A 19,112-nucleotide genomic window follows, 5' to 3' on the forward strand; every position below is an offset into this window, starting at 1 on the left:
TATTTTTTTGGTTTGAGTTTATTATTTATCAGTTTTTTTGTAATATTCAAATTGAGAGTGAGGTAAGGGGGGAGAGATTATTTTTAATTATTGAACAGAAATATATGAAAGGAGAGTATTACTCTTAATTTTTATTTAAAAATGAGGATAATGAGGGGAAAATAAAAAGAAACCACAAAAAAGTTGGATGGCCCAAAACAAGCAAAACAGGCCCGTCGTCATTGTCCCATTCTCCAAGGGGCTAGTTTAGAATTTGGATAGTACGAATCATCAATCAAACTATTAAAACCGGGGGGGAGTAAAAGAAAAATGAACAGTGCAGTATCAGTTTGTAGTTCAATCGGTGGAATCTTGAAACCCGTGTCAGGTCCGACCCGAGTAAGATCAGTATTCACTCCAACGGCAAATCCTCCATCGGAGTCGATGGCAACAACTGGCGGTCCGAAATGGGCACAGAAAACAGTAACACTTCCTCCTCTTAAACGTGGCTGTCATCTTGTTACCCCCAAGGTTGCTTCATTCTTCTTCTTATTTATTAGTATTTGTCAATCGGTTATCATATACTAAATGAAATTCAATACATCACACACACATATTTGTATGTGTTATGCTAATTTTTAAAGGCGCAAATTAAGTACATGAAAACCGGAAGAGCTTACGAGTGCTACTTACACATATATGTACCAATCTACCGTGAACCCACAAATGACGAACAGAACAGATTGTGTATGTAATAAAAAACTGTGTGTGTAAGCAACAGAAGATCTGTAATATTTAAATGAAAAAACGCAACAAACAAAAAGAAGGATTTAACTTGAGTACATTGTCTTCTTAAAGGGTATTCACCCCCCCCCCACTCCCTCGTTAAAACGAGTTGCGGTGATGCACCTACTCCGCTAAATACAGATACATCCCGTGAGCCTTGACGATGTTTTTAATCAATTCCATAACGAGGACTGTTTTACCCACTCCACCCCCCGGAATAGACCAATTTTTCCTCCACGATGATAAGGGGATAGAAGATCTACTACTTTAATTCCAGTTTCAAACATACATAATTTTGTATCTAACTGTATAAAGGAGGGCACAAATCTATGAATAGAATTACGAATGAACAACACCCTCACCAAACTTGAAACTGAACTATAAAGTATTAGCAACAGAGGACCCTCTCAGGAAAAGTGTTTCAGCACCAACCCAAATATCTACATATTAATTATATATAGACTCTGATACATAAAACTTGTGTGCTAGTTAACCGCTTTTATTATTTTAGTAAGGTAAACATAAGTTTTAAGTAATTTATGTCATAAAAATGAGCCTAAGCTCTGTGGAATATCTAATTTAGCAAAAATATTCCGACTCAATTTGGCACAATTTTTTTATACAATCGTGTGGCATGATGCGCAAGCAGAAAGCCCCTAGGCTTGTAAAGCCTCAATAGTCCTGAAAAATCTCATGACATCCGCCCCCATGAGTGCTCACGTAGATGTTGGAGCAACACATAACTAACACAATTAAACATATTATAAGTGCTTTGCTATTTAAACTCGTAATGGTCTCATCTCCATTTCAATGTTGGACTTTCACTAATATCCATTTTCATGGGAAGTTTGGATCATTGTATCTCATCCATCCCTAAGTCATTTGGGGTGCAGTTTGAGTGCTTAAATATGCGTTATAAAGCCTTTACTGAGGATAAATACTCCCAACATAACTTGTTATGTGATGCGAAACGAAGAATTAAAATATTAGTTTGTATATATTTTATGTTATTAGTAAGGATTAGATTTACTGTTATTGGGTTTCATATTATATTATATATGTATAGGAATATTCTAAATTATGATAGAAAATAAGAAAGGATTTGTTTCCTTTATTAGAAGATTGTTACTTGATCACTAAGTTTAGGGATTTACTCTTAAGTGGCTATATAAGCCGATGTAATCTTTTATTATAAGGAGAATTGATTGATAACTGTTTCTCTCTTGTCATGGGTTGCGATCCTATCAAAACTCTCTTCTACAGTTGAGAAATCCTAGGGGTAGTGATTCTTTTTCGGTTATATCACCTTAGGCGTGGATTTTCTGCGGTTAATCCACAAATATCTATCATTTTATCATTTTTAACCCTTGTCTTGTATTAAGTGGTATCAAGAGCCACCGTTCCTTCAGCTAAACATTTCACCGAACAGCTTCTCTACAATTTAATCAAAAACAAAAAAAAATGTTCACAATTACTATTCATTAGTTAGGCACTATTAATCGGTACCTTTCATCCAACATACTGTTCATCAAAAAAACAATCCATGGCCAGAACTATAAAGCTTCTTGACGATACGATAGTAAACGCCAAAAACATCAACAAAGAACTCAAGAGTATACTTGTTATGGTTGATGTCTTAGTACTTAAATGGGGCGGAGAGAAAGTGTCAAGAGACCAGATTCGTTGTCATGAAGAAAGTATTTCAGTTGTTGAAGAAAAGCATGTCATGTCCTTGAACCTCCAAAAGTTCAGTGTATAAACATTGAAAAAGAGGTAGATAAGGACATAAGGTTACAAAGATTGAAGAAATTGTGATGAAGGAGACCGACATCATTATGGAGGAGCACATTGATTTTCTTGGAGAGACAAAATTTTGGGAGTTGTTACTATATCAAGATATCATATCATTTCCATGTTGCTTCCAAAGATTTTGCTTAAGGAGTTGGAATTTGATCTCTTCAAGTGTCACGACACATCATCTCTTTGTTCGTTGATTCTGAAATTTTATAAAATTGGTGGACGAGTTTTTTTCAAAGGCGAGGAGAATAATGACAAATGAAGAATTAAAATTTTAGTTTGTATATATTTTATGTTATTAGTTAGAATTAGATTTTATAGTTATTAGGTTTCATATTATATTATATAAGTGTAGGAATATTCTAAATTATGATAGAAAATAAGAAAAGATTTGTTTCCTTTATTAGAAGATTGTTACTTGATCCCTAAGTTTAGGGATTTACTCTTATGTGACTATATAAGCTGTAATATTTTATTATAATGAGAATTGATTGATTATTGAATTGAGAATTGTTTCGCTCTTGTTATGTGTTGCGATCCTAACACACCTCACACCTCACACCTCTCTTATGCGGTTGAGAAATTCTATGGGTAGTGATTCTTCTTCGGTTGGATTACCTTACGCGTGGATTTCCTGCGGTTAATTCACAAATATCTATTTTTTTATCGTTTTTAACCCTTGTCCTGCATTATTATGCACGCAACAAGGCCTAACCATAACAATGTTCAAAATGACTCGACAATGTGAGGCTTGAAATCCATATCTTCCAACTGTTCTAACACGACTAACCGATACGATTACGAAAGATTATTGTTCAACTTTAATGTATAGTGTACGTAGATTATATTTTTCACGGTACCTGTGTGGTTAAGCATCTGGCGAGCTTCACATAATATCGGTTTGCCCCTTATAAGTTATAACATAGTCGATAATATAGATTTGTCCCCTATAACATAGTATGAGTGCTACTTCAATCCATTTTCACTTATTATGCTTACCTTTTGTTATGTTTCGCAACACTTTATTTATCTTTATGCCTTCAACCATATTATATGCTGATGATGATGTGTTATTGAAGCAAATGTTCAATTCATATTAGTATCTAGCTTAATAATGATCTATACTTCTCAGATAATGAAGGAGATTGGACAAGACTTATCGGGATTTAATTGTGGCCTTGCACATTTTTTTTGTAAGTTGAATCTGGTTCACCGTCTTAATATCCTTTGTCTTGTTCACTTGGGTGAAAATTAAATTTCGGTTTCCTGTTTATTTATGCACTAGTACAACACACAAGTGCTTCCCTGACCATTAATGAGAATTATGACCCCGATGTTCGAGAGGACACCGAGACCTTTCTTAACAGTGTTGTCCCAGAGGTTGGTTTATGATTATACACAGTTTTTTACATGTCGTCACTACTCTTTTCACATAAAATTATTGATTGTGCTTTTTCAGGGGAGATCTGCACCATGGAAACATACCCTGGAAGGTTAGTGCGGAAATTTTTCCTGATAATTTAAAATGAGTGTATGTGCCTTAATTGTGTAATTAATTGGGTTAGTATGGGATCATTCCATGCGGTGATGGTATAACAACTTTCCTCATAATTCGGGACTAGGGACAGTCTTTGCACTTATCTCTTTCGCTCTCATTATGTGCGTGACTTCTTTTATGTTATTTAGCATCATTTGAAGGATATAAAACTCTGAAAGCTAGGAACCATGAGTCACCTTGAGCTGTAACTTTTCTTATTGTTACCTTTGAATACGTAACGTTATTAATGTGTTGAATTTTTACAGGTCCAGATGACATGCCAGCACACATTAAGTCATCTATGTTTGGAAACAATCTAACGTATTGATATTTCCTATAACTAGTTTTTATCATCTACGTTAATAATTTTTTGCTACTGATCAAGTAAATGTACTTTTCCAGGATTCCAATTACTAATGGAAAGTTTAACATGGGAACGTGGCAGGTATGTAGAGAAAGTACTTTTTTAATAGAAGTAAATGTACTCGTACCGTCTTGTTTACTAAATTTGCTGATGATATCATGTCTTTCTACTGGCTATCTTAGGTATAAGTTCATGCATTTCTTTTCTTTTTTGTTATATAAGTTCATGCGTTTCATATATCTATATTTTACATATTGCAGTATTTGCTGATTTTTTTTAATTATGACTAGGTTATTTTTAATAAATTCCTGCTTCGTATGTTCTGTGAGCTTGAACTTTAATATGGAAGCTAGAATTTTATCTTAAAATCTTAGAAGGGACCTTTATCTGTTTCCTTTTTATTTTGTGTATTCTAAGAAAGCTTGGTTGGATTGACTATGAGCTATGTATGTATTAAATGGCAAATAGCTCAAGTTCAGCCTTACATCGCGCGCGCGCACACACGCGCGCGCGAGCGCACACACACAATTCATTGAAAAAGGTTGATATTCCTATTTCTTAAAATATTCGTAAAGTTTCTTCCTCATAGACTTAAATACTATTAGCCCGTTTGGCTTACCTTAAAATAGTTACTTATTACTTTAAGTACATCTTAGTCACCAAGTCAAAAGGGATATTACTTAAAGTGAATTAATTTCATAAATTTTGACTAAAAATATAAAATTTATTTTATTTAATTATTTAAAAAATTATAAAACGCAAATACATACAAAGAATGAAACATGAGGTAATAGGTGACCTAAATATATAGAATTTGATCTGGGAACGAATAATAAGTTGAAAAAGAGTACCTCAAACTACTTAAATTTTTTGAACTAAAAGTAACTTTAAGTTCAAAAAAATTAAGGACAAACAAACGCCCCTCGCCAACTTAAAAGTGGAATGTAAAATAATTAAAGGAACCCCGAACATGCTCAGATGTTGTTTCCTCTTCTAGAATTTATTTTAAAGGGCAGCTCAGGATACAATTAATTTATCTAATTTTTATGACTCAAAATTGTAGAAAATTAGGAAAATATGTCGAGACGATAATTAGGAAAAGTTGTGTCAATTTACAAAGACAAATTTTCCCTCTGTTTTCAGATAGACTGGTTTATTTTGATATATGCATGTCATTTTAGCTCATTTGAGACGTGCAGCAGTGCATCTCCTTTGTGAATAAATCTATAACAAATAATCTCATGCCGAATTGTGTTGTGCATACGTACGGATATTTTAAATATTAAGATTTTGATGTTTTCCTGGATTTCACATGTCCCAGGGCATATGGCTGTGCGAGCACCGGGATTATCCAACTGCACGCAAACTTGTGGTCACTCTTAATGGAATTTAAGATGCTGAATATAAGGAATGTAATATAAACGCGATTCTCTTCTATAAACTAGTATATACATAATGTGTTAAATGGCTTTCAGAACCGTTTACCGGTGTGCTAGCAATTCAGAATGCCAATTTGATTAGTTGTTATGAATTTATGATAGTAAGGTTGCATAGACAAAATGAGAAGATGTGAAGACTAGTAATGTTACTTGTGTGGGAAAAGGAGCTGGATCAGCTCGCCGCTTCAGTGCTGGCTTGACAGACATCATTTTCCCCTTTGGATTGATCTCCCATGTTTGTGCTTTCTGTAAGGAACAAAATCTTCTTGTGAGCTTGTTAATAAAATGGCATTATGCCACTCTATTTAAAATAAAATAATCAAGAAACCCGTAAAGCAAACCAGAAAACTGCTAGTATTGTAAAAGAATATATCAAATTTACCAATGACTGGTCCGATAAAACTGTGCCCTTTAGTTTTGTAAGGGGTTAAATGACATTTAGGTCACTCAACTCGCTACTAACTTTCAGTTGGGTCATCCAACTCAAAAAGTTCTCATTGAGGTCATATGTGAATTAAAAATATTCATTTAAGTCATTGTACTCGTTTAAAATTTCATGACCGTTAAGTCGCGTTGACAATAGACGGAAGTCCGTCTATTGCTGCCAGATGAGTGCCAGATGAGTGCCAGATCAGATGCCACGTAGTTAAATAACCCAGCCCATCTAAAAACCCGTTTATATTATAACCCATCCTCTTCCCTCTTATAACCCGGTAACAAAATCCCCCCAAATCACTCCACCAGATAACAAAATCCCCCAAAATCACTTCATCTGTAAACCTAATTTCGGAGATGGTTCGAACTCGATCAGGAGTTGAAGTTCGTACAATTCAAAAACCAAATGATGAAGAAGAAATTGTGATTGAAGATGATGACACTGGCATAGAGGATGAAGTGGATGAAAATGCGACCACCGGAGAAGAAAGGGAGTATAGTGATGATGAGTTTGCAGAGATTAGGAAATCCAGTAGAGAAGAGGGGAAGATTTCTGGGAAGATGTTGAGGGTGACACAGTTATGCCCCCTTTGATTGTGAAACAGCTTAGAGGTAGGCCCAAAAAGATGAGAAGAAGAGAGGGTTGGGAGGGTGTTGTATCTAGTGGTAAGAAGGCTAGACTGAGTTTTTCAGGGAGAAAAATGCATTGTGGTCTCTGTAGGAAGGAGGGCCATAAAAGAGATAAATGTCCAGATAAACACTAGATACAACACCCTGAAAAACTGATGAGATGCACTTGCAACAAGAAGAAATCCTAACTGGTGAGGATGAACTGATGAATGATACAATGGAAAACATGGAAGAACCACAACCTGGGCCTAACCAAAGAATGAAATTTGTAAGTATTCTTAGTTTCCAAACTTTTGCTGCATATTGTTATAATGTACTTATATTTTATGTTTTTTCATAGATGCCAACTCCAAGTCTGGGGAACCGCATCAGTACTGGATGCACACCACCTGCATCAACTCCTCCAACAGTTGCACAATCAGCCAAGAAAAAAACTCCAAGAAAGTCTGTCAAGTCCTTTGCACTTCCAAGACCAAAGAAGAAGTGATTATCTTATGTTACTTTTGAGACATTTTGTAATGGGAATCTTCTGAGACATTTTGTCATTGACAGTGTGACTCTTTTATTATTTTATGTTCCCAATTTATTATGTAGCTTTATTAAGTTCTACCTAAACTCTTTGTAATGAGAATCTTATGTTCCCAGTTTATTTTATCTAAACTTTTGATGCATATTGCATATTTCTGGAACATCACAGTGCATTTATATTATGAAACATGGGTAGAGTAGAATCTTTTACTAACAAAATGTTGATAACATTGATAGCATCCATTATATGAAGTACAAATTACATGAAATCACTAAGAACATTGTAACCAATGTTCACCATCTAGTTTATTACTTGAAGAACCTAAAAACAAACCAAACTATAATTATAAGCAATACTAACTTCTTCATTTTGCTACCATCTAGTTTGTTACTAAGAACATTGTTTGCTAATTCACCATTTTTCTTACGAAGTGACATACATTCTTCGTTCAAAACCAACATTTTTTTTCGACAAAACGTAACTCTGCTATAGCTCTTTCCAGTTGATCATCTTTGACTCTCACTTTTGCCTTCAAATCCTGAACAACTTCTCTTGCTCTATCGGTGTATGGAGGATCAGCCCATAGAAAAAAGTTACATTTTTTCCTCGAATCCTAATCAAATTATAAGCCAAGTTAGCTAAATACATTTAAGCATTAAACAAGATAACAATGCAAAATACACTTGCCTTCCATTGACTGCAACCGAAAAACCTTCTTCCCGGGTCTAATGTCCCTTCTTTCCAAGCTTCTTGACATGGTGCCACAAGATCGCACTTGCATTTGATACCATTGAAACGATATTCAAAATCAGGGTCGTAATGTTTACCACCCGTCCAAGAGTTACTGCTACTTCCGAACGGATTTCTAACTGACGAACTACTGCTCTTCGTACTGGATATAGGAGATGCTTTGAGATTGATATGAACCCTAATTTTCTATGAGATGCTTTGAGATTGATATGAACCCTAATTTTCTATAAAAGGGGGAGAGTTTATAAAAGAGGGATGATATACAGGGTTATCTAGTATTTGGGTCGGGTACAAGGGTTAGATGAGGTCCATATACCACAAATCAGCCATGTCATATTGCTGAGTCATTTTTCCATCCAAGATTTAACGTCAGTAACGGCAAGTGACCTACGTGCAAATTTTAAAGAGATTTGTGAGTTGACTGAAAGCTTTTTGAGTTGGATGACCCAACTGAAAGTTAGTAGTGAGTTGAGTGACCTAACTGCCATTTAACCCGTTTTGTAAGTAACTGAACCAACCAACACAAATTGTTTTTCTATTACGAAGAGTCTGTAATCCTTGCTACCTGGTAAACATGAGAAGAGATGTTGCTGCAACATGCCTGCTGCCACTGGGATTGAGTTCTACTACTCAGTAAGCATTCCGAGATTTCAATTTAGAAACATTTATAATTATATTCGTAATCCTCTTAATTTGGAAATATATTATAATTATATTCTCAATCTTTTAAATATGGAAATATTTTAGAATTACATTCTCTTTATTTTTTTGACAAATTACATTCTTAATACCGTTACCCAAGTTATATTGCCATGATTAGATAATGACATTAACACTCCGGGATATATAATTCATTTCACAAAAAATTGAAGCATTTCAAACTTCAAAAAAATAATCGGGACTTTTCGAAAAAAAATATACAAGTCCAAATTTTTTTGCAAATATACTGTTACTTTTTAAAATTTTTGCAAAAATGCTTTTTTATTTGTAAAAATACTAATTTAATTTTAATTTACAAAAATATGAATTTTATAACTCGATACAAGTAAATACAATCTCGACAAATTTATGCAACTACACATAATGTCAAAACAACAAATAAAATTTGATGTGACTAATTGTATATCGGATTGATTTTGGATCTACCGTACTTTTACAAATATTTTAGACCGCATAAAAATTAAAAATGTTGGTATTTTTTTATGGTTTCTCACAATAATTTACCTTGTTGCAATTTGGGTAGGGTTATAAATTTGTATACGCTCAGAAATATGAAAGTTTCATATTGTGGGGTTGGGGGGATAAAACTTTCTTTTACTTAACAAGACTACTGCCTGGCATGGGGAACAGAATTACCTTGGAATTAACTTTCAGAAGAACATTTGTGAGTTACTGGTCATTAAAATTGTTTGGTGGAGAAACACATATAACATTTCCTCTTTCGTAGTCATGAAATCATACTCCCTTCCTCCTATTTTAATTGTTATATTTTTTTATAAAAATTATATTGACTAATTTTTGACTAAATATTAAATATTATTTTTTATTATTTTAAAAAACTAAAAATTATATATTAAAAAAGATTAAATCTACTTTCCGGTAATATAATTTTTTTATTTTATTCAATTATAGAATATTAATAAATTTCGGTCAAATTTTGGTAAATTTAATTTGGATAAGGTTTTAGATTTGTATACGCTCACTAATTCGTTCTTGATTTTATATACTAAACAATTAAATACTTGAATAAGGGAAAATCTTGAGCATAGATTTTATTGTTCTAGGAAAAGACTTATTACTTTGTAAAATGGAAAGTCAAACAGATTAGTCAAATAATGGTTTGGGAGGGAAAAGTTGTTCCATATCATTACTTTTTTGGATTCATTCGGAAAATTTACTATAAATTTCTCAACTATGCCTCTCTCTCTATTGTTCTCTTTCTCTCTGCATCTCTCACAATTTTTTTTCAATTTTATCAATTAATTTCTCGATTACTCATTAATTAGTGTTATAGTTCTTGGAGTATAATCAGTAAAAGTTGTTAAACCTTTATTATTGGTATGGGAGCATTTCGATTATCATTCGCATTGATACAATCACTCGCATGCGGGCTAAAACAAAGAAAACTGCATCCATGAAAGATTAGGTTAAGGTTTTAGATAGGAAGCTCGGAATGTATAATCATAAACAAGATGTGCAAAATAAAAATATAAAAGACACATTAACGATAATGATGAAGTCACTTGATGAAATTAGGTCACAATTGCAAGGAGCAAGCACATCTCACCTGACAGCAATAGGATTGCAAATTTTAACAATAATGATGATCACAGTCATACTCTCGAGACAAGTACCAATCGATCTTTCAAGTTTATTCCAAAGTTAGAATTTTTAAATTTGATTGGATAAACCCTAGAATTTGGATTAAGAAATATAAAAGTATTTTGAACTCTTTAAGGTTGTTAATGATCAGAAAGTGAATATAGCTTCACTTTATATGGTAGAAAAGGCTGAAGTGTGGGTGACTACTTACTTGAGTGGAAAAAACTGTGTTAAATATGGCGTTTTTATCATAGATTTAACACTAAGAATGAAGGATTATAGTGCTGTTAAAGTCGTAAAACAATTCAACAAGTTACAACAAACTGGACAATTAGAGGAATACATTAATGAATTTGAGAATGTCAAATCTTTTATATAGCAGCACAATAATGTGTTATCTGATGCATATGTCTTGACAATTTTATTGAAGGTTTGAAACACACTGTTAAGCCGTTTTAGGAATTTAAACCTACCAGTATTGCTCAAGGAGTAGAACATGCTAGGTTAAAAGAAGAGTCCCTTGCTGTTTCATACAAAATCAGTAAACCAAATGTTTCATCTTCATATGTGCCATAAAAACCTGTTCAATCTGTACTTTTGTTAATTAATATCAGACTGCTGCCAACACCTCAGTTTAAACTAAATCAGACTGTAGGAAAAGGAAGTAGTGATAAGTGGCATTTTATACCACTGAGAACGTCTTATAATAGCTTGAATTGATATCCCGAAATCAAGTATTATGTGTATTTAATGCGTTTTTCTAGTGTTTGTGCATTTCAGGGTATTACTTGCATTTGTGGGAAGATTTCATCAAGAATAAGCCTTAGTATATGCTTGGCATTGCAAGTGGGAAGTTGGGAGCAGAATGCAGCGAAAAACGGGAGCAAAATAATGAATTTTTCAGAAAGATGCTGGGCGGCCACTCAGCCTGGCTGGGCGGCCACTCAGGAAGCTGGGCGCCCGCTCAGGATTGCCGGGCGGCCGCTCAGGGGTTCGAAATTAAAATCTGATTTTTAGAGTTCTTATTCTGCTGGACTTCTGACTTCTTAGATGGCTGGGTTTTGTGGGGCTTCTATATAAGTAGTTTTCAGAGACGTTTCACGTGTGTTGAATCGTATTATTAATCGAGGATCAAGGAGATAAGGAAGAAGACCGTTTTAGCACACTTAAGGTATGCATTTCTAGGTGATGCATCTACTTTACCTGTTATTATTCCATCTGACCTTTCAGGTAGTGAGGAGAACAAACTATTGAGGATTTTGAGAGAATTCAAATCGGCTATTGGGTGGACTATAGCAAAATATCAAAGGGATCAGCCCTTCGTACTACATGCATAAAATTCTGCTTGAAGAAGGTAGTAAGCCAACTGTTGAGCAACAGCGATGACTTAATCCTATCATGAAAGAAGTGGTGAAGAAAGAAATTCTGAAGTGGCTGGATGCAGGAATCATATATCCTATTTCTGACAGTTCTTAAGTGAGCCCCGTGCAATGTGTACCGAAGAAAGGAGGTATAACTGTGGTAGCAAATGAGAAGAACGAGCTCATCCCCACTCGAACAGTCACAAGATGAAGGGTATGCATGGATTACAAAAAGTTGAACAAGGCCACGAGAAAGGATCACTTTCCTCTTCGATTTATTGATCAGATGCTTCACAGGTTGGCCGGTCATGAGTATTATTGTCTTCTGGATGGCTATTCGGGGTATAATCAGATTTACATTGCACTAGAGGATCAAGAAAAGACTACCTTCACTTGTCCATTTGGCACGTTTGCTTTTCGCAGAGTTTCGTTTGGCTTATGTGGCACACCTGCCACTTTTCAGAGATGTATGATGGCTATATTCTCTGATATGATTGGAAATAATGTCGAAGTGTTCATGGACGACTTCTCCGTTTTTGGACATTCGTATGATGAATGTTTGAATAATCTTCGTGCGGTGCTCAAAAGGTGTGTAGAAACTAATTTGGTGCTCATTTGGGAAAAATGTCACTTTATGGTGTGTGAAGGCATTATTCTTGGGCATAAGATCTCTAACAAGGGTCTTGAGATGGACAAAGCCAAGGTGGGAGTCATTGAAAATCTTCCACCCCCTATTTCTGTGAAAGGAATCCGTAGTTTTCTTGGTCATGCGGGTTTTTATCGGCGTTTCATTAAGGACTTCTCGAAGATATCTAAGCCGTTGTACAACTTGCTCGAGAAGGACGTGCCTTTCAAATTTGATGATGAATGCTTGGCGGCATTCGAGGCTCTCAGGAAGAGTTTGATAACTGCACTAGTTATTACGACACCTGATTGGACAGAGCCTTTTGAGATGATGTGTGATGCGAGTGATTATGCGGTGGGAGCAGTTCTTGGGCAGCGTAAGAATAATCTTTTTTATGTGGTCTACTATGCTAGTAAGACTCTAAATGGAGCTCAAATAAACTACACCACAACTGAGAAGGAGCTCTTGGCTATAGTCTTTGGTTTCGAAAAATTTCGATCTTATCTGCTTGGGACAAGGATGACAGTGTTCACTGATCATGCGGCCATTCGCTATTTGGTTTCCAAGAAGGATTCGAAGCCTAGACTTATTCGTTGGGTGCTCTTGCTATAGGAATTTGAGTTAGAGATCAAGGATCGAAAAGGTACTGAGAATCAAGTAGCTGATCATCTCTCTAGATTGGAGAATCCTGATTTTACTTCACATGATAAGACATTGATCAACGAATCTTTTCCGGATGAGCAGTTGTTCGCAGTTCAGGAGGAAGAGCCATGGTTCACAGATATTGTGAACTATCTTGTCAGCAACATAATGCCTCCTAATATGAATACAACTCAAAAGAAGAAGTTTATGTATGAGGTAAAGTAGTACATGTGGGATGAACCGTATTTGTTTAGACAAGGAGCTGACCAGATCATCAGGAGATGTATCCCATTCTGTGAGACGGAGGGGATATTACGAGACTGCCATTCCACAGTGTATGGTGGACATTATGGTGGTGAAAAGATAGCAGCTCGTATTCTGCAAGCAGGTTTTTTGTGGCCTACTTTGTTTAAGGATGCACATCAGTTCGTTTTAAGGTGTGATCGTTGCCAAAGAGTGGGGAATCTTACGAGGAAGGACGAGATGCCGTTAAATGTGATGCTTGAAGTCGAGGTCTTTGATGTTTGGGGAATCAATTTCATGGGACCATTCGTTTCATCCTGTAATAATTAGTACATCTTGCTGGCATTCGATTATGTCTCAAAATTGGTAGAAGTCAAGGCTCTATCGACGAATGATGTAAAGTTAGTGTTGAATTTTCTTCATAAGCAGATTTTTACAAGGTTTGGAACGCCATGAGTAATCATAAGTGATGAGGGGTCGCATTTTTGTAATCGTAAGTTCACTTCCATGATGCAGCGCTATAATGTGAATCATCGTGTTGCTACTGCCTATCATTCTAGAGAAAGTTGTTTGCCCGTCAAGGAAGGATTGGTCTTTAAAGCTCGATGAAGCTGTTTGGGCTTATAGAACAGCATACAAGACTCCACTGGGGATGTCCCCGTTTCAACTTCTTTATGGTAAGGGATGTCATTTACTTGCGGAGCTTGAGCATAAGGCTTATTGGGCGTTGAAGAAGTTGAATCTTGATCTAGATGCAGCTGGGAAGAAGCGAATGCTTCTGTTAAATGAACTTGATGAATTTCGACTCCAAGCGTACGAGAACAACAAAATATACAAGGAAAAAGTGAAAAGGTGGCACGACAAAAAACTATATCCTAAGTCATTTGTGCCGGGGCAGCAAGTTCTTTTATTTAACTCTCGTCTCCGACTTTTTCCTGGAAAGTTGAAATCAAGGTGGTCTGGACCTTTTATTGTCAAAACTGTGTTTCCACATGGAGCGGTGGAGATTTTTGAGAATGATCCGGCCCAAGCATTCAAAGTTAATGGTCAGCGTTTGAAGCATTACTATGGAGACACGGCAAACCGGGAAGTGGTTAGTGCCGTTTTATTGTCAACTTGAGCAAGGTATGCTACGTCAAGCTAATGACGTAAAAGAAGCGCTTTTTGGGAGGCAACCCAATATTTGTTGTTATAGGAACTCTTAGGAATCAGTAACCTATCCAAAAATACAAAAAAATCAGAAAAAGGGCAAGAATTTTTTTTCCGGTCACCATCTGGGCGCCCGCCCAGCTCTGCTGAGCGGCCGCTCAGGATGCTGGGCGCCCGCGCAGCTTTGCTGAGCGGCCGCTCAGCCCCCGAATTCCTGAATTTTTTTTAAGCCTTATAAAATCCAAAAAAATCAGAAAATACAAAACTAAAAACACAACCCACTACCCATGAATCTTTGTCCCATTAAACCACGTTTTTAGCCCTCAACCCCATTCCTAATTAAATTTTAACCCTAATCTTTACCATATATATATACAACTATTCCATATAATCCCCCATACACTTTCAGCCTTAAAACTCTCTCCCATATTCCAAAACACAAATCTTAAACACTTTTTCTCAGTTTTAATGGCACCCAAGAGATCCAGGACTATTGATAGCAGCAACACTGTTCCTACTACTGATTCTTCGAGGGGTACTACTGCGAGACCTCGTTTATTTGATAGGGCTGCTGAGGAGGAGTATACTAGGCTTCTGGGTAAGCCAATTTTGAAGGAGAGGGGATTCTTACCATCGGGGAGGGATGGTGAGTTGTTGCCTATGATTGCTGAAAGGGTTGGATTTCTTTTTGTGAGTCACCGGAGGCGGTTCCGATGAGCATGGTTCGCGAGTTTTATGCGAACGAAAAGGCTGAAAAGAATGGATTTTCTGTTGTGCGTGGGCTTACTGTGGATTATCATCCTGAGGCGATTCGCCGTGTGATTGGGCAGTGACAGCGGAAGCACACGGAGGAGAATTGGAATGAGAAGCCCTCCGAGGAGTTTGATTTGGATTTGATTTGTGCTACTCTCTGTCAACCGGGCACGGTTTGGAAGTTCAAGACTGGGACTAATGAGTATCATTCTTTTCCGGTGATTGCGATGAACAGGTATGCCCGTGCATGGAATGCCTTTATTTGTGCTAATATTCTGTCTACTTCACATGCGTATGAGGTTACAGTTGAGTGAACAAGGTTGTTATGGGGTATTTTGAATGAAGAGTATTATGTGGACCTTGGTGAGTTCATCTACCAAGGAATTCTGAAGTTTTTGAGGGGAGCGAAGCACATGAACATCCCTTATGCATCTACTATCACGAAGCTATGCCGAGCAGTGGGAGTTCATTGGCCTTCTCACGAGCAGTTGCAGATACCGGCCGCTCCTATTGATTCAGGGACTCTGAATGCGATGCAGGAGTGGACGGGTGGAGAGCCCGAGGAGCATGGGCTAGGTTATCGTGTTCCAGGAGGACGTCCAGCAGCTGGTGCTACCATGGCTAGGCCGGGGCATGATGAGGCAGGCTCTTCTAGAGCTCAGGAGGGTGCTGGGATGGCTGATGCCCAGTATAGGAGGCTGTCGAGGAGGATGGATGCTATGTACGAGACACAGAGTAGGTTTGCTCAGGAGCTCACCCTTGCACTTAGGACTGCTTTTAGAGGCCTTGGAGCTGACATCCAGGGGCCTGTTTTTGGTGAGGACTCTGCTTATCCGCCTCCTGATACTCCACCCTCTGAGGGTGATGATGATGATTTCTCCGAGTAGGTATACCCAATGTTCCTTTCTACTACCTTCATCGGGGACAGTGAAGATTTTAAGTTTGGGGGTGGTAGTTAAGGAATATTTTTGTGTGTGTGTCATGTAGTTGCATATTCATGATAGTTTAGTTCATATAATTGCATATTTTTGCCATATAGTTTTTTTTATTTTTTTATAGCTTTATTTATCATGTCATTTAGCTCATGCATTTACCATGATCCCTTTTGCGTTGCTTTACCAATTGATTTGTGATATTGATGCGAGTGTGGTGATAAAGTTAGAGTGATGTTGAGTCTTGTAGGATGACATGCATGCTAGAAACAGTTGTAATTTCACTAAGTCTTAGAGAATGCTTAAGGACTAGATTGTTGTCATGGTTTGATGGTTTTTGAGGTTAATCTATTTATTATGCTTAGAATTTATAATAGGTTCTTAATGATAAAAGGCATGAAAAGAAAAAAATTGGAGTAAAAATTGGAATTCATTGCTAATTGTGGCTAGGCGTCAAATGGCTAGTAGCCGGCTCGTATTTTTATGCGAGTAGTCTAGGGTTGAGCAAGATGGAACGAAACGCGCTTGCTCAGAAATTTGAAAAAAAAGAAAAGAGAAAAAAAATATATAAAAAAAAGAAAAAAAAGAAAGAAAAAAAATGTGTAAATAGTTTATGCATAATTGATCACGAGTGGGCTCTTTGGTATTCGAGTTATTAAGTTCTTAGGGGACTTTGTGCCTAGTGACCTAAGGCTTTTATATCTGGGATCCGCTAACCTAACGCTCGCTAAATGGATGCCATTATATAAATCTTTTGTGGACCTCACTCATTGCATGGTTAAATAAACATTGTTGTTATGTTGAATAAAAAGCATGATTCCGCAATAAGCTCCAGTAATCTTGAAGTGTTTAAGACATTTTGTGCCTAGAATTTATTCTTCATATAATCATGTGATTGCCTTGAGGATAGTCGAGTTATGATAATTGATCTAGTTTCGAAGCATATCTGTTAAGCATCAGCACACACCACGTTTCTGATTGTATGTTAGTTTACATGATTTGATTGATCTTTATTTGCCTAATTGCATTTGTTGAGATGTCATAAGTTGGTTAGTTTGGTCGTAGTAAGGGGGATCGCTACATTTCATATAGATTGCATTCATGCATGTTTTTGTTTTGTTTTTGAGTCTGTGACGCTTGAGGACAAGCATCGATTTAAGTTTGGGGGTGTGATAAGTGGCATTTTATACCACTTAGAACATCTTATAATAGCTTGAATTGATGTCCTGAAATCAAGTATTATGTGTATTTGATGCGTTTTTCTAGTGTTTGTGCATTTCAGGGTATTACGTGCATTTGTGGGGAGATTTCATTAAGAATAAGCCTTAGTATGTGCTTGGCATTGCAAGTGGGAAGTTGGGAGCAGAATGCAGCGAAAAACGGGAGCAAAATAATGAATTTTCCAGAAAGGTGCTGGGCGCCCACTCAGCCTGGCTGGGCGCCCGCTCAGGATTGCCGGGAGGCCGCTTAGGGGTTCGAAATTAAAATCTGATTTTTAGAGTTCTTATTCTGCTGGACTTCTGACTTCTTAGATGGCTGGGTTTTGTGGGGCTTCTATATAAGTAGTTTTCAGAGACGTTTCACGTGTGTTGAATCGTATTATTAATCGAGGATCAAGGAGATAAGGAAGAAGACCGTTTTAGCACACCGCAACGAAGAGGAAGCATAGTTTCTTATTCGCAGTAGTATGAATGCATTAAGGATGTTAAACATTTGGTGTTATAACTATGGATTCGAATGAATTCGTATTCTATCGATAATTGAGGATCACTCTTTTATGGTATAAAGTTAATAAATAGTAACTTTGCATAAGTAAATTTATATCGTTCCACCTACATTGTAAGATCCAGAAGGGAATTCAGAATCCGTATTAGTGATCTATATTTTTAGGTAATGAATTACACACTGGGGGGGTGAATGTGTTTTTGTGTTTTTCTGCTTTTCTTGATTTGTTTATGGTGGTGAACAAAGTGAATTAAATTTTATAGTGAAATGTGTTAATACTGAATTTAAATATATAATAATAATGATCACAGATCTTTCAAAACTCACTTAATTTTATATTAAAATTAAGAATGTCTTGCTACAAAATTTCTAGGCTCTTTGTTAATAAAGAGCTTAGCTGCTTTCTTGAGAGAATACAAAATTTAGATCTAAATTGTTACACCTGAACAAAGTCCAGTGTTTACTTTATAGAACAGTAAATACTGGTTATTACACAGCATGCAATAGCATGTACCAAACCCTATTTTTAAAATAATCAGATCTTTCTATTTCTGGATTAGTGTATCTTTGCTAATCTTGCACGCCTGTGACTTTACTTTGCCAGTTAATCTTGGCTTTTGATCTTGTACTCTTCAAACTGCTTTTGTAGTCTTGTCAATCCAACTGATTAGATTGTTTGTTGCTCGATAATCTTGAATATTGAACTGGTCTACACTTTGTACTTTGAGTTTTACCTCGAGATCTCCAGTTTTGTATATAGAGAACTTGACATCTCAATAAGTATATTGGCTTATCGATATCTCTAATCACTCTACAGATTTTTTGACTTATCGAAGTCTCTGAGTTCTCTATAAGAGAATTTGACTTGTCAAGATCTCATATCTTCATATCTTTGCTTTGGCTTATTGATAACTCTGAGTTCTCTAATGACAAGTTAGCTTATCGATTACTCTGAGTTCTCTAGTGACAAATATACTTATCGATATATCAGAGTTCTCTAGTGAAGAAATGACTTGTCGATATCTCCAATCTTTATGTCTTCAATTTGCCTTATCGATATCTCTGAGTTCTCTAGTAGTTTTTCCTGACTTGTCGATAAGTCATTCTGAAGTTC

The 19,112-nt window shown here is 36.3% G+C and overlaps 1 protein-coding gene across 1 annotated transcript; it reads left to right on the plus strand.

Annotated features, from left to right (window-relative positions):
* Positions 1–213: 213 nt before the first annotated feature.
* Positions 214–6,174, plus strand: LOC141697236 (uncharacterized). Its single transcript, XM_074501515.1, has 7 exons — positions 214–510; positions 3,695–3,755; positions 3,848–3,942; positions 4,022–4,055; positions 4,366–4,420; positions 4,502–4,544; positions 5,785–6,174. The coding sequence occupies exons 1-7, from the start codon at positions 310–312 to the stop codon at positions 5,854–5,856; spliced, it is 561 nt and encodes a 186-aa protein (XP_074357616.1). The 5' UTR covers positions 214–309; the 3' UTR covers positions 5,857–6,174.
* The last annotated feature ends 12,938 nt before the right edge of the window (positions 6,175–19,112 follow it).

Source organism: Apium graveolens, chromosome 11 (genome assembly GCF_009905375.1).
Source record: "Apium graveolens cultivar Ventura chromosome 11, ASM990537v1, whole genome shotgun sequence".
NCBI classification, from domain to species: Eukaryota; Viridiplantae; Streptophyta; class Magnoliopsida; order Apiales; family Apiaceae; genus Apium; species Apium graveolens.

Coding starts and splice junctions, on each gene's coding strand:
- LOC141697236 (XM_074501515.1), top strand. CDS start 310: ATGAACAGTGCAGTATCAGTTTGTAGTTCAATCGGTGGAATCTTGAAA. Junction 3,756..3,847: donor TGGCCTTGCACATTTTTTTT/GTAAGTTGAATC, acceptor TTTATGCACTAG/TACAACACACAAGTGCTTCC. Junction 4,421..4,501: donor ATGTTTGGAAACAATCTAAC/GTATTGATATTT, acceptor GTACTTTTCCAG/GATTCCAATTACTAATGGAA.